A 26,664-nucleotide genomic window follows, 5' to 3' on the forward strand; every position below is an offset into this window, starting at 1 on the left:
TACCCAGTTGTACATGCAGCGAAACAGGACAAATAAATATAAGAACTCACACGGGCAGCAAGGACTCCAAAGACCGCCATTAATCCTGGACACACACCATCAATCCCTTTGGTCCCTTGTGGCTCTTTTAGACTCTGTGCGTGTGTGTATTTGTACAAACGAGTATGTGTGTTCATGCATGTATGTACGAGTATGTATGTTCATGCATGTATGTACGAGTATGTATGTTCATGCATGTAGGTGAGTGACTCCTCCATCTTGGCCTGTACACCATGTTCTGAACAGACCGGAATAGACCAGTGTTTTATGGGACTTTGATTGTCCTCACTTATATTCAATTATATGACTGCCCCTCCAATTGTCACCGCACTCTACCTCTGGCTACTGTGTGGCTAAGTGTAGAAAATCACACATTGTACACCTCATTTGAATGAGGCAGTCAATTAAAGGTACACTTCACAAGATGACATCATCACACACAACAGACAATAACATCAGCAGAATGAAAATCTGACCAAGACTGACGCTATTGGCTTTCTCCAATGGGGGCGTATCTCAACGAGGAAGATGGGTGTGAATTCTGTGGATGTGAGTGAGCACCAAGGAAGAGAGAGCCCCCAGCTAGCACGGAGACAGTAATAAATCAGTGCTGTTATCTCCCACTGAGATTCTAATGAAGAGTTTTATTAAAGAGAACCGGACCCTTTTTGATCACACGTTCCCTCTAAAGAAACATTTGTTTTGTCAAGCTGCGCTTCCCGCACCATTTTCTGCTCTGTCCATGATTTTGTAATTACAGTAAGCAGGGTTCTGATTGGTCTATATCATGTGTGTGTATTTGGGGCTAATGTATGGATTCATCCATTCCTAGACTGATTACTAACTGACCTGCCTGTATGCCCCTCATTTCAACGTCTCATTTTCATTTACATTTGGTTGAGTTGTCAACTAACGTGAATTACACGTGAAATCAACAAGAACAATTCACCATGTCATTGGATTTAGGTTAAAAGTTAGGTGAAAAAAAGAGGAAGTTCCCTTACGTTGATGCCTCTTTGCAAATCCAATCAGTTTTCCACGTTGATTCAATGTCATTACATTTCATTTTGTTTGTTGAAATGATGTGGAAACAGCGTTGAGTCAACCAGTTTTTGCCTAATGGGTCTCTTCTTCCCTCTATCTTTCTCTCCCACATGTATTGATGAACAAAAGAGGACTCCTCTGTCGTTCTCTCTCTTTTGTCTCTCTGTAATCTCCCTCTGAGGTGTCTTTATGGACTGATTGACTCCAGGTTATGGTGACTCATGTCTAGAGCCTCTGACAGTAGAACAGAATAGAGGGCAGTTCAGTAAAGTAGAGAGGAATGGAACTCTTCCACAGAGGACATTCCAACCCCTTCAAACCATCAGGCAAAGCTCGAGGTTTTCTATGCTAACCAACGCATGGCAAAGATCTTCAAGAGAAAAACAACAGTTGTCAAACTGATATAGAAGTACATATGTACAGAACGCAATAGTATAGAACAAAACAATGTACGGCTGGACAGGGCAGGTTAAGGTAGAAAAGATTAAAACCAATTTATGGAGAATAGAATAGCAGTGCGTCAGTGACTGCCCGACATTCCTCTATGATGTTGTGGTACACGTAGCTCTCTGTCTCCCCTTGAGGCACTCAGTGGATGGTTTAATTGAATGCTTAATGAACATTGGCCGGGCCCAGCAGTGTCATTAAGAGACTCCACTGATAACCTTTAAACCACCAATGGGAAGGCACTGCACAGAACCCACACATATTATCTTCAGGGCACACACACATTCCCATAGGCATGTACAGGGTCTTCAGAAAGTATTCACAACCCTTGATATTTCCACATTTTTCTGTGTTACAGCCTGGTTTTAAAATGAATTGAATTTAGATTCATTGGCCTACACACAATATCCCATAATGTCAAAGTGGAATTATGTTTTTCAAAATGTTTTACAAATTAATGGGGGAAAAAATGAAAAAAGAAATGTAATGGGTCAGTAAGTATTCAACCTCTTTGTTATGGTAAGCCTAAATAAGTTCAGGAGTAAAATGGTACTTAACAAGTCACATAGGAAGATGCATTGACTCACTCTGTGTACAATAATACTGTTTAACATGATTTGTGAATGTCTACCTCAGCTCTGTACCCCACACATACAATTATCTGTAATGTCCCTCAGTCAAGCAGTGAATTTCAAACACAGATTCTACCACAAAGACCAAGGAGGCTTTCCAATGCCTCGCAAAGAAAGGCACCTATTGGTAAATGGGTCAAAATTTAAAAAAGCTGAAATTGAATATCCCTTTGAGCATGTGATTAATTAGACTTTGGGGGCTGTATCAATGCACCCAGTCACTGCAAAGATACAGGCGTCCATCCTAACTTAGTTGCCGGAGAGGAAGGAAACCGCTCAGGGTTTTCACCATAAGGCCAATGGTGACTTTAAAACAGTTAGAGTTTAATGGCTGTGATAGGAGAACTGAGGATGGATCAACAACATTGTAGCTACTCCACAATACTAACCTAATTGACAGATTGAAAAGAAGGAAGCCGTTTGCAAAAAGGCATTAAGTAATACTGCAAAACCGCTCCAATTTTTCAAGCATGGTGGTTGCTGCTTCATGTTATGGATATGATTGTAATCATTAACAACGGGGGAGTTTTCCGGATGAAACAGAATGGAGATAAGCACAGACAAAACCTGTTTCAGTCTGCTTTCCACCAGACACTGGGAGATTAATTCACCTTTCAGCAGGACGATAACCTAAACCACAAGGCCAAACCTACACTGTTGCTTACAGTTACTTACCAAAAAGAAAGTGAATGTTTCTGAGTGGCTAAATTACAAATGTTGACTTAAATCTTTTGAAAATCTATGGAGAGACTTGAAAATGGTTGTCTGGCAATGATCAGCAACCAATTTGACAGAGATTGAAGAATTTTGAAAAGAATGTTGCACAATCCAGGTGTGGAAAGCTCTCAGAGCTGTAATCACTGCCAAAGGTGCTTCTACAAAGTATTGACTCAGGGGTCAAAAAATACATGTTTTCACTTTGTACTTATGTGGTAGTGTGTGTAGATGGGTGAGGAAACAATGTTATTTAATCCATGTTGAATTCAGGCTGTAACACAACAAAATGTGGAATAAGTCAAGCGGAATACTTTCTGAAGGCACTGTATTCGGTGTACATACTGTATTCTAGTCATTGAACACTGGTCACTTTAATAATGTTTACATACAAAACACACCTTTATATGTATATGTGTGTATACAGTTGAAGTCAGAAGTGTACATACGCCTTAGCCAAATACATTTAAACTCAGTTGTTCACAATTCCTGACATTTAATCCTCGTAACAATTCCCTGTCTTAGGTCAGTTAGGATCACCACTTTATTTTAAGTATGTGAAATGTCAGAATAATTGTTGAGAGAATGATTTATTTCAGCTTTTATTTCTTTCATCACATTCCCAGTGGGTCAGAAGTTTACATACACTCAATTAGTATTTGGTAGCATTGCCTTTAAATTGTTTAACCTGGGTCAAACGTTTCGGGTAGCCTTCCACAAGCTTCCCACAATAAGTTGGGTGAATTCTGGCCCATTCCTCCTGACAGAGTTGGTGTAACTGAGTCAGGTTTGTAGGCCTCCTTGCTCGTACACACTTTTTCAGTTCTGCCCACAAATTTTCTATGGGATTGAGGTCAGGGCAACATGATGCTGACACCCCCGTGCTTCACGGTTGGGATGATGTTCATCGGCTTGCAAGCCACCCCCTTTTTCCTCCAAACATAACGGTGGTCCTTATGAACAAACGGTTCTATTTTTGTTTCATCAGACCAGAGGACATTTCTCCAAAAAGTACAATCTTTGTCCCCATGTGCAGATGCAAACCGTAGTCTGTCTTTTTTATGGCGGTTTTGGAGCAGTGGCTTCTTCCTTGCTGAGCGGCCTTTCAGGTTATGTCGATATAGGACTCGTTTCACTGTGGATATAGATACTTTTGTACCTGTTTCCTCCAGCATCTTCACAAGGTCTTTCGCTGTCCCCAAATGCAATAAAATGCCAATTAATCACTTAAAAATCATACAATGTGATTTTCTGGATTTTGTTTTAGATTCCGTCTCTCACAGTTGAAGTGTACCTATGATAAAAATTACAGACCTCTACATGCTTTGTAAGTAGGAAACACTGCCGATTTTGCAAGTTATCAAATACTTGTTCTCCCCACTGTATGTATGTATATATATATATATATATATATATATATGTGTGTGTACCGGTCTCTGAAATTGCTCGTTCTGATATTTCTTAATTTTTCTGGATTAAGTGTATTTTATTTGTATTTTTATTCACTTAGCTACAGGATGTATTTGTGTTTGAAAGAGAGAGTGTGTGTCAGGTGTGGCAATGTAATATTAATTGCCTCTTTTATATCATTCCCCAAAAATCGAACTCTTGTTCCTTACATCGCTCGACGACAAAACGGGTTACCCACTGCCAGTGGGAGATAAACTGGTTGCCGTGGTGATATCCCAGCATACATAGAGCAAGATTGAAAGTGTGAATTCAATATCTCCTCACAGTCCCTGTGGTTCCCCTTCGGTCTAGGTAGTCTAGATCGATTCTCAGGGCTATCACACATGAAAGAATGTAGCCTACATAACAACAAGAGTCTACTTTCATCTTTCTTCTCCCCCCTGAGGTGACTGGTGCTGCTATGGAAGACCTGTTTACTCCTTGTTAGCGAGACGCTAGCACTTTAAATGGAAGATATGTATTGCTTTTAGCATGTAACACTAGAACTTTGTTGCAGGCTAGGTTATGGCTTTTTAATGTTTCTAGCTAAGGCACTAGCTCTGGGCGCTAACAAAAGCATCAGAGCTCAGATAAGACCGATGAATTCCTGCTACATTAGCAGAAGTCTCTCACTTAGAAGACCTTTTTACATCAAGTAGCTTGTTAGTGTAGCATTAGCCTAGCACCACTAGCCTAGCGCCTTTAGCCTAGCACCATTAGCCTAGCGTAAGGCTGCAGCAGAACAAAGCAAATCATAATTCATAAAGCAGCCAGACAGGCCCCTTTCATCTAAAGGATGACAGACACGTCTGATATTGCTCTGTAGTTTTTAATAAGCTCAACGAGTCGCCGTGCCCGAGATAGAAAAATAAACAAGATTGTATCAGATGTTGCCCCCCCCCCCCTAGACAGGATAACACCCCAATATATTAGAAATGTAATGAAATTGAGCGTGTGCATGTCTACCGGTATGTGCATGCATGTCGGGGGTTTTCTCTATGGACTGACAGAACTCATATTGTGTTGATTATTTTGTTGAGAAAATGTATTTTGAAAAAACCTTGATCATTTGGTCAGTTTCATTCCATGGTGAAGAGTCAGTGTATCAATCTTGTAGCACAGTTCTAGAAACAGCCAAAACTGTTCGGAGAATCAACTGGATTTTTGGTCACTGCAATCTTTTTGTGATTATGGGAGTTGTGATTGTGGGTATATTGGTCATTGCTGCTGACTTGCACCAGAAACTCAATGTTCCCTCTTAGGCAGTATTATTCTCAGTGTAGTCTATCTACTGCTATAATACTTTCCTATCGTGCTCTCGTTCTCTCTCTCTCTCTCTCTCTCTCTCTCTCTCTCATGCTCTCTTTCTATCTCTCTCTCTCACACAATCTTTTCTTATTTTTTCACTCTGTCAGTCTCCACACCCTGCCCTCTTGTAATCTGTCTGTCTCGTCCCCCTGCCCTCTTGTGATCGGTCAGTCTCCACCCCCTGCCCTCTTGTGATCGGTCAGTCTCCACCCCCTGCCCTCTTGTGATCGGTCAGTCTCCACCCCCTGCCCTCTTGTGATCGGTCAGTCTCCACCCCCTGCCCTCTTGTGATCGGTCAGTCTCCACCCCATGCCCTCTTGTGATCGGTCAGTCTCCACCCCCTGCCCTCTTGTGATCGGTCAGTCTCCACCCCCTGCCCTCTTGTGATCGGTCAGTCTCCACCCCCTGCCCTCTTGTGATCGGTCAGTCTCCACCCCCTGCCCTCTTGTGATCGGTCAGTCTCCACCCCCTGCCCTCTTGTGATCGGTCAGTCTCCACCCCCTGCCCTCTTGTGATCGGTCTGTCTCCACCCCCTGCCCTCTTGTGATCGGTCAGTCTCCACCCCCTGCCCTCTTGTGATCAGTCTGTCACTTAGTTCCCCCATCATTTTCTCCCTCCTTTCTCTGTCTCTCCCTCCTTTCTCGCTCTCTCTCCCTCCTTTCTCTCTCTGTCTCTCCCTCCTTCCAGCCCAGTGTATCTCCGACAGCAGCCTCAGAGTAATGGAGGTCTATACTTGGCAGGAAACGGGTGGCTGCTCAGTACGGCGCCGTAAACATTTGTTAACAAGCAATTAAACGTGTCCTCTTTAATCCCGCTGGGGGCGGGGGCGTGCAATCGCTCACAAGACCTGCCCAGGACGGAGGAGAAAAGTGAGGGACGAGGGCAGAACAGAAAGAGAGAGGAGAAAAGTGAGGGACGAGGGCAGAACAGGAACAGAGAGGTTGTTGTGGGTTTGTGATTGTTGTGGGTGGGAGGGTCATGGAAAAGAAGGCCATTATGTGTTGGTTTAACTCCGTTTCTGGAATTGTAAATATATTACAGTAAGGGCCTGCAATTCTCTGTCTCACACACACACACGTGAACGCGCGAGCACTTAACCACTGTAACGTATGTGTATTAATGTGTGTGTAACTGTCAACAGGAAGACTACGCCTGTGTGAGTGTGCGTGTGCGCCTATGCATGTACCGCGAGGTATGCAGGTATGCTGTGTGGGGCAACAGGAGCACTATCAGGTCTCAGACTGGGTGTGTACTTGTAAGACTGGGTGTGCACTTGTAAGACTGGTTGTACACTTGTAAGACTGGGTGTGCACTTGTAAGCATATTTCAGTCGTGTGAGTCAGTATGTGAAGCCAGGTAGTAGCAAGGTTCGACAGTAATACCATAACAGTTGGACTGTTGACAGTATGGATTAACAGCTGCCTAGTTCACACTAGGAGGTGACCTGAGGTAAGACACACACACACACAGAGGACAGAATAAAGAGAGAGAGATTTGTCTATCCAAGTTGAGGTTTCTCTCTCCTTCATCTGACTCATGCTGTGTTTATATGGATGGATCGTTTTTGATTCCGGGCTGAACAGTAGTTTTGTCCTCTCCTCCCTACGTGTGTGCATCGTTTTTCCTTTACCCCCGTTCACCTCCGCTGTCCTTTCTACTGTTTCTAGATCAACTGTTACCCATCTCTCTCTCTCTCTCTCTCTCTCTCTCTCTCTCTCTCTCTCTCTCTCTCTGACCTCTCTCTCTGACCTCTCTCTCTCTCTCTCTCTCTCTGACCTCTCTCTCTGACCTCTCTCTCTCTCTCTCTCTGACCTCTCTCTCTCTGACCTCTCTCTCTGACCTCTCTCTCTCTCTCTCTGACCTCTCTCTCTGACCTATCTCTCTCTCTCTCTCTCTCTCTCTCTCTCTCTCTCTCTCTCTCTGACCTCTCTCTCTGACCTCTCTCTCTCTCTCTCTCTCTCTCTCTCTGACCTCTCTCTCTGACCTATCTCTCTCTCTCTGACCTCTCTCTCTCTGACCTCTCTCTCTGACCTCTCTCTCTCTCTCTCTGACCTCTCTCTCTGACCTCTCTCTCTCTCTCTCTGACCTCTCTCTCTGACCTCTCTCTCTTACCTCTCTCTCTCTCTCTCTCTCTCTCTCTCTCTCTCTGACCTCTCTCTCTCTCTCTGACCTCTCTCTCTGACCTCTCTCTCTCTCTCTCTGACCTCTCTCTCTGACCTCTCTCTCTCTCTCTCTCTCTCTCTCTGACCTCTCTCTCTCTCTCTCTCTGACCTCTCTCTCTCTCTCTCTCTCTCTCTCTCTCTCTCTGATCTCTCTCTCTCTCTCTCTCTCTCTCTCACCTCTCTCTCTCTCCGACCTCCCTCTCTGACCTCTCTCTCTCTCTCTCTCTCTCTGATCTCTCTCTCTCTCTCTCTCTGATCTCTCTCTCCCTCTCTCTCTCTCTCTCTCTCTGATCTCTCTCTCTCTCTGACCTCTCTCTCTCTCTCTCTGACCTCTCTCTCTCTCTCTCTCTGACCTCTCTCAGCTCTCTCTCTCTCACCTCTCTCTCTCTCTGACCTCTCTCTGACCTCTCTCTCTCTCTCTCTCTCTCAATTCAATTGACTTTATTGACATGGCAAGTTCATTATTACTTACATTGTCAAAGTATACATATCGAAAAATAAAAATCAAATATATATGTATATATATATACAAAATATATATATATATATTTATATATAAATAAATGGTGGGACCAACAGCAATAATAAAAATAGTAGTGGACATGGGATTACCATTAACAACAATTACAACAACAACAACAATATTAATCAGAACAACAGTACATTAAAGCAATGGCAGTAGACCAGTGTCAACATGACTGAGAAGACACATGACCTGGTATGAAAGACAAAACAAAACAAGATGGGAAATATAAATACATTACTTTGCACTTTTCACTGGCTGTCCCTCAGGTTGTGGCAGGAGGACACATATTTGGCTGCCAAAACTGCACATTTTGGCTAAAATTCTTTGTATTGAATTATAATTTTGGGAAAGAAATATTCTCTTGGGTCTGAATATTTGTCACAGTGTAATAGGAAATGCAACTCTGTCTCTACCTCTCCCCTGGAGCACAGCCTGTCCTCTCTGAGCAGCCAGATTTGTCTGTGACGACCGGTCTCTATAGCCAGACTGTGCTCACTGAGTCTGTACCTAGTCAATGTTTTCCTCAGTTTTCTATCAGTCACAGTGGTCAGATAGTCTGCCACCATGTACTGTCTGTTTAGAGACAAATAGCATTGAAGTTTACTTAGATTTTTTGTGGTGTCTTTCCAATAGGTGGTATATTTTAATTTTTGTTTTGTGATGATTTGGTTGGGCCAGATTTTCTGAGGGCTGTCCTGAGGCTCTATGGGGTTGGTTTGGGTTGGTGAACTGAGCCTCAGAACCAGCTGGCTGAGGGGACTCTTCTCTTGTTTCATCTCTTGACATTGTAGAGCTGTGTGATGGAATGTTTTGGGGTCACTTGTTTTTAGATGGTTGTAAAATTTGATGGCTCTTTTTTCTATTCGAATGAGGAGGGGGTATTGGCCCAATTCTGCCCTACATGCGTTATTTTGAATTTTTCTTTGTACTTGCAATACAGTCTTGCAAAACTCTGCATGCAGTATTTCGATTGGATGTTTGTCCCGTTTGGTAAATTCATTATTAGAGAGTGGACCCCATATTTCACTGCCATATTGAGCAATTGGTTCTATAACTGATTGAACAATTTTGAGCTAGATTCTAATTGGAATTTCGATTTTGATGTTCCTTTTAATGGCATAGAATGCTCTTCTTGCTTTGTCTCTCAGCTCAGCTCTCCTTAATGGTCTGAAAGTCTGTTTCAAACAGCCTAATGTTACCTTGCACCATGACAGTCCCAGTCTTGTAGAGGTTGATTGTTATCATGGTGCTGTCAGGGTCGTCTTGATTTTCAGCTTCCACCCATTACAGATTCCCTCTTTATGCATGGGTAGTGAGAGCACACTGCTGAGCGCCATGCATTTGGCTGGTCAGTGAGGAAGATGAGATTACTCACGTCACCGTTTTTGTAGAGGTCTGCAAAAAGCGTTTCTGGCCTCTCCTCTAGTAGTTTCTGTTTAAAAGCTTTCCTCGTTGTGTCATGTTTGGCCTCTTTAGGGTAGAGAATGGATTCTGCGCTGAGGGGAAGTGGGGACATGGTGCCTGTGGGCTCTACTATTACTGCTGCGCTGTTCTGCTGCCCCGTTGCCATGGTAACCAATTTGTTCATCTGCTGCTAGCGCTAATTTAGTTCAAAAACCAGCAAGAAGAGTGACAAATTATCACACAAAAGAACAGAATATATGTTTAAAGTTAGTCCGTGCTCCTTTTTGGTTTACTCACTCAGTTTGGTCGTTTGATGTAGTTGTATTAACTGCCCTTGCTAGGTTTGTTCTAGCTCGTTTCTTCTGGCTAGCTTGTTAGTCTGCTAGCTAGGTCTTTGTTGTCTAGCTAGCTAGCTAGGTAGCTAGACTCAAAACTTCTTAACTTGAGAAGCAAAGTTACTTTTTTTCTATTCTGAATGAATACAGTTGTTGTTCATCACTTCTTGTCTGGAATTCTTTTTCGATTAGAGTGTTTATCTCATTCTAAAAACAAAAAAATATGAAATATATCAGGAGCTCATGTTGAGCATGACTCTCTCTCTGTCTCTCTCTCTGTCTCTCTTTCTCTCTCTCTCTCTGTCTGTCTCTCTCTGTCTCCCTTTCTCTGTCTCTCTTTCTCTGTCTCTCTTTCTCTCTCTCTCTCTCTCCTCTCTCTCTCTGTCTGTCTCTCTTTCTCTGTCTCTGTCTCTGTCTCTCTCTCTCTCTCTCTCTCTCTCTCTGTCTCTCTATCTCTCTCTCTCTGTCTCTCTCTATCTCTCTCTCTCTGTCTCTCTCTATCTCTCTCTCTCTTTCTCTCTCTCTTTCTCTCTCTCTTTCTCTCTCTCTTTCTCTCTCTCTTTCTCGTGCTCTCTCTATCTCTCTCTCTCTTTCTCTCTTTCTATCTCTCTCTCTTTCTCTCTCTCTTTCTCTCTCTCTTTCTCGTGCTCTCTCTCTCTCTCTCTCTCTGTCTCTCTCAAAATTCGATATAAGGGGCTTTCTTGGCATGGGGAAGATATGTTTACATTGCCAAAGCATCTGAAATAAATAATGAACGAAAGTGAAATGAACAGTAAACATTACACTCATATTATTTATATATACAGTGTTGTAACGATGTGCAAATAGTTAAGTACAAAAGGTAAAATAAATCAACATAAACATGGGTTGTATTTACAATGATGTTTGTTCTTCACTGGTTGCCCTTTTCTTGTGGCAACAGGTCACAAATCTTGCTGCTGTGATGGCACACTGTGGAATTTCACCCAGTAGATATGAGAGTTTATCAAAATTGGATTTGTTTTCGAATTCTTTATAGGTCTGTGCAATCTGAGGGAAATGTGTGTCTCTAATATGGTAATACATTGGGCAGGAGGTTAGGAAGTGCAGCTCAGTTTCCACCTCATTTTGTGGGCAGTGTGCACATAGCCTGTCTTCTCTTGAGAGCCAGGTCTGCCTACGGCGGCCTTTCTCAATAGCAAGGCTATGCTCACTGAGTATGTACATAGTCAAAGATTTCCTTAATTTTGTGTCAGTCACAGTGGTCAGGTATCCTGCCACTGTGTACTCTCTGTTTAGGGCCAAATAGCATTCTAGTTTGCTCAGTTTTTTTTGTTAATTATTTCCTATGTTTTAAGTAATTATCTTTTTGTTTTCTCATGATTTGGTTGACTCTAATTGTGTTGCTGTCCTGGGGATCTGTTTGTGTTTGTGAATAGATTGTAGAATTCAACAACTCTTTTCTGGATTTTGATAATTAGCAGGGATCGGCCTAATTCTGCTTTGCATGCATTATTTGGTGTTTTACGTTGTACACGGAGGACATTTTTGCAGAAACCTGCATGCAGAGTCTCAATTTGGTGTTTGTCCAATTTTTGTGAATTTTTGTTTGTTGAGCGGACCCCAGACCTCACGACCATAAAGGGCAATGTGTTATATAACTAATTGAAGTATTTTTAACCAGATCCTAATAGATATGTTGAATTTGATGTTCCTTTTGATGTTCCTTTTGATGGCGTCTCTCAGATCGTTCACAGCTTTGTGGAAGTTACTTCTGGTGCTGATGTTTAGGCCGAGGTATGTATCGTTTTTTGTGTGCTCTAGGGCAACGATGTCTAGATGGAAATTGTATTCGTGGTCCTGGAAACTGGACCTTTTTTGGAACGCCATTAATTTTGTCTTACTGAGAATTACTGTCAGGGCCCGGGTCTGACAGAATGTGTGCAGAAGATCTAGGTGCTGCTATAGGCCCTCCTTGGTTGGGGACAGAAGCACCACATCATCAGCAAACCGTAGACATTTGACTTCAGATTCTAGTAGGGTGAGGCCGGGTGCTGCAGACTGTTCTAGTGTCCTTGCCAATTTGTTGATATATCTGTTAAAGAGGGTGGGGCTCAAGCTGCATCCCTGTTTGACCCCACGGCCCTCTGGAAAGAAATGTGTTATTGCCCATTTTAACTGCACACTTGTTGTTTGTGTACATAGATTTTATAATGTCGTATGTTTTTCCCCCAACACCACTTTCCATCAATTTGTACAGGAGACCTTCATGCCGTATTGAGTCAAAAGCTTTTTGGAAATCAATAAAGCATGAGAAGACTTTGCCTTTGTTTTGGTTTGTTTGTTTGTCAATTAGGGAGTCCAGGGGGAATATGTGGTCTGTCGTATGGTAATTTGGGAAAAAGCCCATTTGACATTTGCTCAGTACATTGTTTTCACTGAGGATATGTACGAGTCTGCTGTTAATGATAATGCAGAGTATTTTCCAAAGGTTGCTGTTGATGCATATCCCACGGTAATTAATGGGATCAAATTTGTCTCTACTTTCGTGGATTGGGGTGATCAGTCCTTGCTTCCACATATTAGGGAAGGTGCCAGAGCTGAGGATGATGTTAAAGAGTTTAAGTATAGCCAATTGGAATTTGTGGTTGGTATATTTGATCATTTCATTGAGGATACCATCAACACCACAGGCCTTTTTGGGTTGGAGCGTTTGTATTTTGTCCTGTAGTTCATTCAATGTAATTGGAGAATCCAGTGGATTCTGGTAGTCTTTAATAGTTGATTCTAAGATGTTTATTTGATCGTGTACATGTTTTTGCTGTTTGTTCTTTGTTATAGAGCCAACAAGATTGGAGAAGTATTTTATACATACATCTCAGTTTTGAACAGATAACTCTTCATGTTGTTGTTTGTTTAGTGTGTTCCAATTTTCCCAGAAGTGGTTAGATTCTATGGATTCTTCAATTACTTTTAGCTGATTTCTGACGTGCTGTTCCTTCTTTTTCCGTAGTGTATTTCTGTATTGTTTTAGTGATTCTCTTTCTCTCACTCTTTGTCTGTCTGTCTTGTCTGGCTGTCTCGCTCTCTCTTTCTGTGGTCTGTCTCGTGTCTTCCTTATCTCTCTCCCACTTTAATTGTTTTCTCTCGCTTTCTCTCTCTCTCTCTCTTGCTCTCTTTCTGTCTCTCTCTCTCTCTCTTGCTCTGTGAGTGTTAGTGATGTGATTCTTATCAGTGGAGGGGCTTGTACACAATCTTAACACACTCTGACAATACGCAGGGAGAGAGAGTTTTGCCCACTGAGCCACACGGATGCGCACACACAAACTGCTGCTCTCTCTCTCTCTCGCTCTCGCTCTCTCTCTCTCTCTCTCCGTCTCTCTCTCTCTCTTTCACTCTCTCGCTCTTGCTCTCTCTCTCTCTCTCTCTCTCTCTCTCTCTCTCTCGCTCTCGCTCTCGCTCTCGCTCTCGCTCTCGCTCTCGCTCTTGCTCTCTCTCTCTCTCTCTCTCTCTCTCTCTCGCTCTGTCTCTATATACTGTATATATACTGAAAGTATTCAGACCCCTTGACTTTTCCCACGTTTTGTTACGTTACAGCTATGAGACTCGAAATTGAGCTCAGGTGCATCCTGTTTCCATTGGTCATCCTTGAGATGTTTCTACAATATGATTGGAGTCCACCTGTGGTAAATTAATTTGATTGGACATCATTTAGAAAGGCACACACCTGTCTATATAAGGTCCCACAGTTGACAGAGCATGTAAGAGCAAAAACCAAGCCATGAGGTTGAAAGAATCGCCCGTAGAGCTCCGAGACAGGATTGTGTCGAGTCACAGATCTGGGGAAGGGTACCAAAACATTTCTGCAGCATTGAAGGTCCCCAAGAACATAATGGCCTCCATCGTTCTAAAATGTAAGAAGTTTGGAACCACCAAGACTCTTCCTAGAGCTGTCCGCCCAGGCATACTGAACAATCGGGGGAGAAGGGCCTTGGTCAGGGAGGTGACCATGAACCTGATGATCAATCTGACAGAGCTTCAGAGTTCCTCTGTGGAGATGGGAGAACCTTCCAGAAGGACAACCATCTCTGAGGCACACCCCCAGTCAGGCCTTTATGGTAGAGTGGCCTGATGGAAGCCACTCCTCAATAAATGGCACATGACAGCCCCCTAAAGGACTCTCAGACCATGAGAATCAAGATTCTCTGGTCTGATGTAACCAAGATTGAATTGCCAAGCATCACGGCTGGAGGAAACATGTTGGTGGCAGCATCATGCTGTGGGGATTTTTTTCAGCGACAGGGACTGGGAGACTAGTCAGGACTGAAGGAACGATGAAGGGAGCAAAGTACAGAGAGATCCTTGATGTGAACACCTGCTCCAGAGCGCTGAGGATCTCAGACTGGGGTGAAGGTTCGCCTTCCAACAGGACAATGACTGTTACAGATACAGGTATCCTGTGTGTGTATTTGTTTTCTCCCTCTGCCCTAGTCACAGGTGGCAGTGATCAGTCGCCAATCCCAAGACACACCTGCTCCATTTCCCTTACCCAATCACATCCCCTCTCCCTTGGTTTAAAAACCCAGTCAGTTGTTTTCCCAAACACACTTTCTTTCTTTCTCTCTCTCTCTCTCTCTCTCTCTCTCTCTCTCTCTCTCTCTCTCTCTCTCTCTCTCTCTCTCTCTCTCTCTCTCTCTCTCTCTCTCTCTCTCTCTCTCTCTCTCTCTCTCTCTCTCTCTCTCTCTCTCTCTCTCTCTCTCTCTCTCTCTCTCTCTCTCTCTCTCTCTCTCTCTCTCTCTCTCTCTCTCTCTCTCTCTCTCTCTCTCTCTCTCTCTCTCTCTCTCTCTCTATCTATCTATCTATCTATCTATCTATCTATCTATCTATCTATCTATCTATCTATCTATCTATCTATCTATCTATCTATCTATCTATCTATCTATCTATCTATCTATCTATCTATCTATCTATCTATCTATCTATCTATCTATCTATCTATCTATCTATCTATCTATCTATCTATCTATCTATCTATCTATCTATCTATCTATCTATCTATCTATCTATCTATCTATCTATCTATCTATCTATCTATCTATCTATCTATCTATCTATCTATCTATCTATCTATCTATCTATCTATCTATCTATCTATCTATCTATCTATCTATCTATCTATCTATATATATATATATATATATATATATGGATGTTGGAGCTATCTCTCTTTTGTTTTGGTGCCTACATCTCACTTTGTCCGTTACCCGGTGAATCTGTATTGTTGTGGTGTATGACTGTTTGTTGGTGGGAAAAGGGGATACCAATCCAAGTCGCCCATGGGCATACATTACCCGTAGGAAAACTTTGTCTAACTACCCTAGTTAGAACTGGACGGACCACCCACTGTATTTTAGTGGTTAGTTAGCTAACTGTTCTTGAAGCAGGTAGACTAGCTTAGAGGGGGTTTTGGATATTTATTATTCCTTTCCTTGGGTTCAGCTCAGTACCTTTTTCCCACCCCCCATTACCGTGTGTTTGAAATTCACCGGAAGTGTTTGACGGTAGATTTAAGTTGTCTGTGGATTTCTTCTAGTTCTCACTGTTCCTTTTCACTGTTATGATTTGCATGACATATGTTACGGGTCTCGTTTCCATCCCCCTTAGACTGCAGGGCAAAAGGGGTTCATAACAATGACCCTACGCACACAGCCAAGACTACGCAGGAGTGGCTTCGGGACAAGTCTCTGAATGTCCTTGAGTGGCCCAGCCAGAGCCCGGACTTGAACCCGATCGAATATCTCTAGAGAGACTTGAAAATAGCTGTGCAGCGACGCTCCCCATCCAACCTGGCAGCGCTTTAGAGAATCTGCAGAGAAGAATGGGAGAAACTCCCCAAATACAGGTGTGCCAAGAAGACTCAAGCCTGTAATCGATGCCAAAGGTGCTTCAACAAAGTACTGAGTAAAGGGTCTGAATACTTATGTAAATGTCATATTTCAGTTTTAATTTTTATATATATACAATTTCTAAAATTTCTTAAAACCTGTTTTTCCTTTGTCATTATGGGGTATTGTGTATACTGCCCTACCTAGAAGAAAGGCAGTAACTGCTCATTTGGTCGAAAATTAGTTAATGCCATTTTTGCTACTGTAACAGTATAACTTTACACCGTCCCCTCGCCCCGACACGGGCGCGAACCTGGGACCCTCTGCACACATCAACAACTGACACCCACGAAGCATCGTTACCCATCGCTCCACAAAGGCCGCGGCCCTTGCAGAGCAAGGGGCAACCCTACTTAAGTCTCAGAGCAAGTGACGTAACTGATTGAAATGCTACTAGCGCGTACCCGCTAACTAGCTAGCCATTTCACATCCGTTACACTCACCCCCCTTTCAACCTCCTCCTTTTTCCGCAGCAACCAGTGATCCGGGTCACGGCACCAATGTAACAGTATAACTTTACGTTGTCCCCTCGCCCCGACCCAGGCGTGAACCAGGGACCTTCTGCACACATCAGCAACTGACACCCACGAAGCATCGTTACCCATCGCTCCACAAAGGCCGCGGCCCTTGCAGAGCAAGGGGCAACCCTACTTAAGTCTCAGAGCAAGTGACGTAACTGATTGAAATGCTACTAGCGCGTACCCGTTAACTAGCTAGCCATTTCACATCCGTTACACTACATTAAATACATGCTTAATCATGTGGACAGGTATCCTGCCTCTATTGTATTGTGTTCTGGAGAAAATGGGAGGGTCATATTAACAGTAACTGCATAAAGTTGCTGTAAAACCAAGGTAAATAAAAGCCATTTTTCTCAGATCCACTCTATGAACAGTTGCTGTCTCTTTGCTTGGTAGGGCCGTATAGATTGACGAGGAAAAATAACAATTTAATCCATTTTAGAATAAGGCTGTAATCTAACAAAATGTGGAAGAAGTCAAGGGGTCTGAATACTTTGTGAATACACTGTGTACACACACACACACACACACACACACACACACCAGTCTTTCATCCATTTCCTGGCGCCAGCATCTCCCCTGATGTATCCAGCTAATGACTAATCTTTTTATGTATTTATAGATTATAAGATGCATATGTGCATAACATTATCCAATTATATTATTAGAACCAACAGACTCATGTGAGATCCAGTAACATGCAGTCTCCCTCTCAGAGCTTTACTGTGTAATTATCTGTGTATCCACCATGGTACTGTGTAAATGTCTGTGTATCCACCATGGTATTGTGTAATTATCTGTGGATCCACCATGGTATTGTGTAATTATCTGTGTATCCACCATGGTACTGTGTAATTATCTGTGTATCCACCATGGCACTGTGTAAATGTCTGTATATCCACCGTGGAACTGTGTAAATGTCTGTGGATCCACCATGGTATTGTGTAATTATCTGTGGATCCACCATGGTATTGTGTAATTATCTGTGTATCCACCATGGTACTGTGTAAATGTCTGTATATCCACCGTGGAACTGTGTAAATGTCTGTGTATCCACCATGGTACTGTGTAAATGTCTGTGGATCCACCATGGTACTGTGTAAATGTCTGTGGATCCACCATGGTACTGTGTAATTATCTGTGGATCCACCGTGGAACTGTGTAAATGTCTGTGTATCCACCATGGTACTGTGTAAATGTTTGTGTATCCACCATGGTACTGTGTAAATGTCTGTGTATCCACCATGGTATTATACTTGGTTATACACACACACACACACATTGACCATGTTGTCCTGCTGATCATCGTGTTGCTCACTGATAATACACACACTGATACACACAGCTCTGTTTGGCTGCATACCTGTTTGTCTGTTTATTGAGTTTAATATCAAATCTCATTGTGAATCTGTGGTGAATATTGGAGTGTATGAAAAGAATGGACAATAAAGCTTTAGAAATTTGAATCGGAGGAAAATATACTCAGCGACCTCAGGATGACACTGCACGTGCACGAAGACTAAATAGAACACTGTACACCATCCCCGGGCAGAATCACACACATACACACATACATAGATATACGGGCCAGCTCTCTTTCTGAGTTAGACCAGAAAGACTCTCCTCTCTCTGTCTCCCAATCCCTCTTTCACCCCACTGCACACAGACGGTGGCTGTCTCTCTCAAAGCATCCATTTGGCTCTAAGTACACCTCACAGAACTCAGTCAATGGGCCAGACACACGGATACATCACACATGTGTTCTCTCTCTCTCTTCTCTCTCTTTTCTCTCTCTTTTCTCTCTCTTTTCTCTCTCACATACACACACACAGTGATGTTGACCAGGCAGCCGTGTCAGACCTGTGTCAGGAGTTGTGTGGTGTGTACCGTAGGAGCCTGCATCTTGACAGGGCAACAGCAGATGTATGTGTTCCCTCTAACATTCTTCTCTCTGTCTCTCTTTAGTTTTTTAACCTTTGTTTTAACTCTCTCTGTTAATCCTGATTCTGATGTGTTTTTCTCTAGTTGTTTTAACATAGATCCTCTTTCCTCTGTATTGCTATGTGTTTTTCTAGATTGGTATGGTTATGGTATGGATATGGTTGTGGTATGGATATGGTTATGGTATGGGTGTGGTTATGGTATGGTTATGGTGCACCTTTTACTGTCTCCATGTTAGCACGAGAGAGAGAGAGGGAGATCTCGTAAGATTGGTTACTGTGTGCAACCAATCTGTGGGTCTGTGTATGTATGTTGGACCTGGAATGTGTGTGTGGTGCACTCCAACATTAACTTGTGTGTGTTTTCTCTCCTCAGACGACGGGCCGTACCAGCAGAACCCTCCCCCCTCCTCTTCCAATACACTCCCACTACCAGACGGCCGACGACAGAGCCTCGTCCCCGTAGAGTTCGCCGGCCTCCTCCACGGCTCCTCGCCGGCCTGCGAGACGCCCGACACACCCTACCACCTCTACACCTCCAACACCAAGCCCAAAGCCCGAAAACACACCCCCTCGGACCCCCACACCAGCCCGGTAACCACGCTCGGTAACCACGGCAACTTCGCTTCGGTAACCCAGCCCCCTGAATTAGGAATTGGACTGCCACCGCCCCTCATTATCCCTCACACAGGAAACGAGGCGTTGGCTCTGAAGACCCCCAAAGACCCCCTCAAAGACGACAGACCCCCCAAACCTCAGGTAGTCTATCGCACCATCTTCCACACCCGGGTTAACCAGAACCCCCAGAGCGCCTCGCCCTCCTCGCCGTATGGTTGGACCAGGGAGGCGGTGGTGGTGAGGGGGGGTGTGTCGGGAGCTGGCGGACCCAGGGAGGGGGCACCGGGGTCTGGGTACGAGGACAGGGCCTTTACCCTGGGCAGGATGAGATCCATACCTCGCAGTGTGCTGGACCTAAAGCTCTCCAAGTCACTGTCCAAGTCTGACTCCAACCTGGTGGCTGTGTCGCCCATACAGGTACGTTCTGTTGTCGTGTTTATATCCCATTTTAATGGAGAAACAGTGCTGGTATTTTGACCATTCCCTCTTTATCTTGTGTGAAATGTCAGGTGTAATATTAATTGCGGATAAAAGTACAGCCCCAGGCTTATTACACTGAGAGGGTGGGTCTTGGTAAATGTAACCGTTTGTTTGTTTGTTTACCAATTGGGGGAATGACTGTTACAGAACCTCACCTTAGAATTTGCTTCAAGCCACAGACAGTTGTCCAACTTGATAAATGATATTGATCCAATTGATGGATCCATTGTTAAACGTAGATGTAATGGACAGTGTGTTGACTGTCTCTTTCAGGAGGAGTACCACTGGGGGCCGGGGGCCGGGGGCCAGGGGCCGAGAGGAAGCCCAGGGGACACCGCCAGTCCTGGGGGCCAGCTAGAGAGAACTCCCTCCTTCACTGCTGAATGGGAGGAGGTGAGAGAAGCACGCGCTGTGGCTGCTGTTCAGTCAGATAGAAATGTCATGTCTAGAACTTAAAGAAGAAATGACTTGACGTGGTCTATTAAGACGTGGTCAATTATCTGTGAGTCTGTTCTACACAATTAGTTTCTGGTCCAAGAGAAAAACGACATGAATGTCCAGGTTACTTTACTTTCTCTTCTATAAAGTAAAAAAAAAAAAAAAAAGGTGAGAAGAAATTAAGAAAAGAGAGATTGAATAAGAAAAAAGGTATGAAAAATGCATGCAGCGATGCAGCGATGGAGAGATGGAAAGTAAAGGCATCCCAAGAAAAGCGGTGGTGGTGGTGGTTAAGTAAGTCCCTCTGACATACTTATAGGCATGATTGTGATCCATGTGTTTATTTCCATTGTTGAGAAATATTATACACACTGACTCACAGCCAAATGATCTTCTGGTCACTGATCACACTATTCACACACACACCACCACTAATGCTTTTCTTGGGTGTGTTTGGAGAGGTGACCGATGTTAAGATGTGCAGTAAAAGGAGTCCAGCTTCACACCCAGGAACACACCCAGGAACACACCCAGGAACACACCCAGGAACACACCCACGTTAAGCCACCTCTTCCATACACATATGATCAGCCTATACAATTCATTAGAAAGATATCAACCTCACTAATTGGCACTTTAAAGTCCAAAACATCCTCATTAGTGTAGAGCCTGAACATAGCAACAAAACACGTAAGATCATTGGCTAATATAATGGGTGTGTTTGACATGTGTGATCTAATTGATGCGTATGATCATATGGCTTTTTCACATGCTGTATAGTAGTACTGTGATGATCCCAGTTTTTTACATGCTGTATTGTAGTGCTGTGATGATCCCAGTTTTTCACATGCTGTATAGTAGGGCTGTGGTGATCCCAGTTTTTCACATACTGTATAGTAGGGCTGTGGTGATCCCAGTTTTTCACATACTGTATAGTAGGGCTGTGGTGATCCCAGTTTTTCACATGCTGTATAGTAGTGCTGTGATGATCCCAGTTTTTCACATGCTGTATAGTAGTGCTGTGGTGATCCCAGTTTTTCACATGCTGTATAGTAGGGCTGTGATGATCCCAGTTTTTCACATGCTGTATAGTAGTGCTGTGATGATCCAGGTTTTTCACATGCTGTATAGTAGGGCTGTGATGATCCCAGTTTTTCACATGCTGTATAGTAGGACTGTGATGATCCCAGTTTTTCACATGCTGTATAGTAGGGCTGTGATGATCCCGGTTTTTCACATGCTGTATAGTAGGGCTGTGATGATCCCAGTGTTTCGTTCATTAGCGATGGTTTGCCATACATTGCACACGCCATACAACAATTATACAGAGAAGGGTCATATTTAATTACCTGCTTCGGGAAAACAGAATGGGAGCGCTGGGAAAAGAANAACTGACTCTGGAAGCAACGTCAGCACAATAACTGTTTGTCAGGAGCTTCATGAAGTGGGTTTCCATGTCCTAGCAGCCGCACACAAGCCTAAGATCACCATGCGTAATGGCAAGTGTCGGCTAGAGTGGTGTAAAACTCACCGCCATTGGACTCTGGAGTAGTGGAAACGCGTTCTCTGGAGTGATGAATCACACCTCACCATCTGGCATTACGACGGACAAATCTGGGTTTGGCGGATTCCAGGAGAACGCTATCTGCCGAATGCATAGTGCCAACTGTAAAGTTTGGTGGAGGAGGAATAATGGCCTGGGGCTGTTTTTCATGGTTTGAGCTCCTTAGTTCCAGTGAAAGGAAATCTTAATGCTACAGCATACAATGACATTCTAGATGATTATGTGCTTCCAACTTTGTGGCAACAGGTGTGGAAGAACTTGACTGGCCTGCACAGAGCCATGACCTCAACCCCTTCAAACACCTTTGGGATGAATTGGAACGCCGACTGCGAGCCAGGCCTAATCACCCAACATCAACACTAATGCTCTTGTGGCTGAATGGAAGCTAGTCCCCACAGCAGGTCCCTGCAGCAATGTTCCAACATCTAGTGAAAAGTTTTCCCAGAAGACTGGAGGTTGTTATAACAGCAAAGGGGAGACCAACTCCATATTAATGCCCATGATTTTGGAATGAGATGTTCGACTAGCAGGTGTCCACATACTGTTGGTCATGTTGTGTATTTGTTCTATTTTGGGAAGAAATGCAAGAGACCGTTCTGCTATAAGCAAGAGGATGGCCACAAGGGAAGGCTCACTAAAGAACTGTATGTACTTATATGGATAGTGCTCTTAAACAGGCAATCTGCTGTTGATGCATCCATTTTTAGACTTATAACTCAATCATATGTACCCATTTGATTCTTGAAGAATATAACTTATAAACGTCTCATGAGCTTAGTTCAACTGTCATACCCCATCAGAACCCAGAATATAAACTTGTTTTACTCCAGTGTTTGTAAACAAATGAAATGTAACAAGTAGGTTATAGCCTCAAAACATGGTTAAAACTATCATTTTGATATCTGTTCAGTCCATAGGTCTTTCTATGAATTGAAGTGGTTATAGTTCTCTAGCTCCAATCCCTCAGCTTCTTACAGAAACAGTGGTGGGAAGAACGCTTTGTAATTGTTTCAGCTGCAGATTTCTCCTTGAAATGACAAAATTACTGTTTTCCTGACCCTGAATATGATGCAATGCTGTAAACAAGTGTAGACTACATGAGATCCATTCACTCTTAGCTATGTTGCTAACTTAGTGATCTATTGCTTTTGTACTCAAACCCAATGTGGTAATCCCAATTTTCCCATTCCATAGACTACTTTAAAATGAGGAATTGTGTAATTTGGGGGAGCTCTCTGATCTTAGATCAGTGAGTCGGCAATCATATGGTAGCCCCCATAGGCAGTCATTGAGCCTGTCAGATGTATGGTGCTGCGCAGCACAGTTAAGTGCTTAACAGCAGGTCTAGGGTCAGATTCCTGCTGTGGAATCCTACTGTAGACGAGTTTAAAGGCAGACAGAGGCTTCTGAAGCCATAACCTAGATGGTTACTCTTTCTCTCTCTTTCTCTCTCTTTCATGCTTTCCCATCCATCTTCTCCCCTCCTTTCTCTCCCTCCCCTTCTTCCTCCAAATCTCCCCCTTTCCTCCTTCAGTCTCCTCTGTCTTCCTCGCCTGTCAACTCAATAAAATTCAAAGATGATTGATTGCCATTCATTAGAATTTATAACGACCATGTCACCAATTTACATATAGGCAGCTAGAGATACAGCATGAACATTTTCTAAATTGCAACTCTCTCTTCTCTCCTCTCTCTCTTCTCTCTCTCTCTCCTCTCTCTCATCTCTCTTGTCTCTCTTCTCTCTCTCCTCTCTCTTCTCTCTCTCCTCTCTCTCCTCACTTCTCTCCTCTCTCTCTTCTCTCTCTCCTCTCTCTTGTCTCTCTTCTCTCTCTTCTCTCTCTCCTCTCTCCTCACTTCTCTCTTCTCTCTCTTCTCTTCTCTCTCTCCTCTCTCGTCTCTCTTCTCTCTCTTCTCTCTCTCCTCTCTCCTCTTCTCTCTCTTCTCTCCTCTCTCTCCTCACTTCTCTCCATTCAGATTGATAAGATAATGAGCTCCATTGGGGCTGGCATCAGCACTGGCACGAGCTCAGAAGGGATCAAGGAGAATAATGCAGGTGAACTTCCATACCTCCTTTCTCCTCTATCTCCTTCTGTACCTTCTCATCTCTCCCTCTTTCCTCCTCAGTTCTGTCTCATCCCCACTTGTCCTTCTGTCACTCCCGCTCTCACCTCTCTCTCCTCCTTCTCTTTCCCTCTATCTTCCCCCTTCTTTCCCCATCCTCCTGCCTCCTCTCTCACCTCTCTCTCCTCCTTCTCTTTCCCTCTATCTTCCCCCTTCTTTCCCCATCCTCCTGCCTCTCTCTCTCTCTCTCCCCCTTCTCTTTCCCTCCCTCTATCTTCCCCCTTCTTTCCCCATCCTCCTGCCTCCTCTCTCACCTCTCTCTCCTCCTTCTCTTTCCCTCTATCTTCCACCTTCTTTCCCCATCCTCCTGCCTCTCTCTCTCTCTCTCTCTCTCTCCCCCCTTCTCTTTCCCTCCCTCTATCTTCCCCCTTCTTTCCCCATCCTCATGCCTCTCTCTCTCTCTCTCTCTCTCTCTCTCTCTCTCTCTCTCTCTCTCTCTTCCTCCTTCTCTTTCCCTCCCTCTATCTTCCCCCTTCTTTCCCCATCCTCATGCCTCTCTCTCTCTCTCTCTCTCTCTCTCTCTCTCTCTCTCTCCTCCTTCTCTTTCCCTCCCTCTATCTTCCCCCTTCTTTCCCCATCCTCCTGCCTCCTCTCTCACCTCTCTCCTCCTTCTCTTTCCCTCTATCTCCCCCCTTCTTTCCCCATCCTCATGCCTCTCTCTCTCTCTCCTCTCTCTCTCTCTCTCTCCTCCTTCTCTTTCCCTCCCTCTATCTTCCCCCTTCTTTCCCCATCCTCATGCCTCTCTCTCTCTCTCTCTCTCTCTCTTCCCCCCTTCTCTTTCCCTCCCTCTATCTTCCCCCTTCTTTCCCCATCCTCATGCTCTCTCTCTCTCTCTCTCTCTCTCTCTCTCTCTCTCTCTCTCTCTCTCTCTCTCTCTCTCTCTCCTCCTTCTCTTTCCCTCCCTCTATCTTCCCCCTTCTTTCCCCATCCTCCTGCATCTCACTCTCTCTCTGTCTCTCCCCTTCTCTTTCCCTCCCTCTATCTTCCCCCTTCTTTCCCCATCCTCCTGCCTCCTCTCTCTCTCTCTCTCTCTCTATTTCCCCTGATCTCTATCCTCCCACCTCTCCTGTGCATGTGAAGCATTCCCTTACCATGGTAACCACTTTGAGAAATGCTGTTTGCGCTATGTGCTAAACCTGCTGTCTCCCACCAACGCACATGCACCCGCACCCACATTGTGTGTGTTGGGGCAGCTCAGCTCTCAGACAAAGAGGCTCATCTGATGCTATTGCTATCTGTGCAAGGCACTGAGATAGAGGGGGACAGAGAGAGGGGGAGATCGAGAAGGAGGGGAGAGAGATATCGACGGAGAGAGAGAAGGGAAAGGGAGCGATAGAGGGAGAACCAAGAAAAGAGCAAGAGAGAGAGAGAAAGAAGGGAGAGCAGAAAGATCGAGAGAGAGTGAGTGAGAAACAGGAGTAGGGAGGGAGGATAGAAAGAGGAGGGAGAGTGGGAGAGGAAGGCAGAGTGGAGAGAGAGAGCGAGAGAGAGAGAGAGAGAGAGAGAGAGAGAGAGAGAGTAGGCTGCAGAAAGCATCCAGTTGAGTGTGGGAGTACTTGATAAAGAGAATTCTACCAAGCAGGCAGCTCCCCCTATCTCCTTTATTCTCTCTCTCTCTCTCTCTCTCTCTCTCTCTCTCTCTCTCTCTCTCTCTCTCTCTCTCTCTCTCTCTCTCTCTCTCTCTCTCTCTCTCTCTCTCTCTCTCTCTCGTTCCTGCTCACGCACACACTCGTACACATACACAAGCGAGGCGAACAGGCAGGCAGGAGCAACAGCTGAGAGCGTGAAAGGAAAGCAGCAGCAAGACACACACATCTATCGGATCTATCTTACCATCAGCCTTTGCACCCTCTCTCTCATGGATCTTACCCCCAGGACGGCACCTCTTCTCTGGATCTAACCCTAGCCCTCTCCCCTCTTTTCCAAATCCCTGGATCTACCTCCAACCACCCTAAACTTATCCCTCTACCCCCCGTGTGCCCCAGCACCCTAGCATGCTTCGCCCCTCCATCCTCACCCCTCAGCCATGCTCATAACCCTCAGCCAAGCCTAACCCCAACCCCCATCATTCAACCCCCCCTTCCATCCTACCATCCCCCACCCTCTCTTTCCCCTCTCCTCCACACTCTTCCTCTACCATGGCGGGCTCGTTTGACAGCCACATTGCCCGCAACATGATGTGGCAGTGCCAGCTCTCCCAGCCCGACTGCCGGTGTTACCGGGTGGATGGCTACTCCCTCCTGAAGCGTCTGCCCCTTCACCCCCTCATAGGTCCCCGGTGCCCCATGCAGTCTGTGGGCCAATGGCTGGACAGCATTGGACTGGTCCAATACGAGAACCACCTACTGGCCAACGGCTTCGACAACGTGCAGTTTATGGTGAGTGGAGAGGGAGAGGAGAGGGGGAGGAGAGAGGAGAGGGGGAGTGGGGGAGAAAGGAAGTTGCGTCTAGATTTTGTTACTTTTTTTTGGGTTTGCGTCGTTTTCTTGGTTTTCTGTCTTCTATAATTTATCTTTCTCAATCTTCTACCCTCTGTCTCTCCTTCTCTTCTACCCTCTGTCTCTCCTTCTCTTCTACCCTCTATCTCTCCTTCTCTTCTACCCTCTATCTCTCCTTCTCTTCTACCCTCTATCTCTCCTTCTCTTCTACCCTCTGTCTCTCCTTCTCTTCTACCCTCTGTCTCTCCTTCTCTTCTACCCTCTGTCTCTCCTTCTCTTCTACCCTCTCTCTGTCTCTCCTTCTCTTCTACCGTCTCTCTTTCCTTCTTCACATTATCCTTGTCTATTCTCTCATCTGCTCTTCTTTTCTCCTCTCCTGTCCAACCTCTCTCTCTGCTCCCTTTCACTCTTTCTCTTTCTGTCTCTCCCTCTCTCCTCTGTCTCTCTGTCTCTCTCTCTCTCTCTCTCTCTGCTCTCTTTCTGTTCCTCTCCTCCTATCCTTCCTGTTTCTCCATCACTGTACTTATTCCACTCAATACACCCCCAGTCCCACAAGACAG

The 26,664-nt window shown here is 44.5% G+C and overlaps 1 protein-coding gene across 4 annotated transcripts in view; it reads left to right on the forward strand.

Annotated features, from left to right (window-relative positions):
• LOC129838664 (ankyrin repeat and sterile alpha motif domain-containing protein 1B-like) overlaps positions 1-26,664 on the forward strand; it is a 245,952-nt gene that overhangs the window by 132,301 nt on the left and 86,987 nt on the right. For 2 of the 4 annotated variants that reach the window (XM_055905781.1, XM_055905783.1), the window contains exons 12-15: positions 18,822-19,480; positions 19,817-19,936; positions 23,520-23,598; positions 25,938-26,044. In XM_055905781.1, the coding sequence (XP_055761756.1) occupies positions 18,822-19,480; positions 19,817-19,936; positions 23,520-23,598; positions 25,938-26,044 (965 nt within the window). Of the gene's footprint in view, positions 1-18,821; positions 19,481-19,816; positions 19,937-23,519; positions 23,599-25,375; positions 26,045-26,664 lie in introns of those variants that run through there. The other 2 variants (XM_055905784.1, XM_055905785.1) reach the window with 2 other exon arrangements.

This window comes from Salvelinus fontinalis, chromosome 39 (assembly GCF_029448725.1).
Source record: "Salvelinus fontinalis isolate EN_2023a chromosome 39, ASM2944872v1, whole genome shotgun sequence".
Lineage (NCBI taxonomy): Eukaryota > Metazoa > Chordata > Actinopteri > Salmoniformes > Salmonidae > Salvelinus > Salvelinus fontinalis.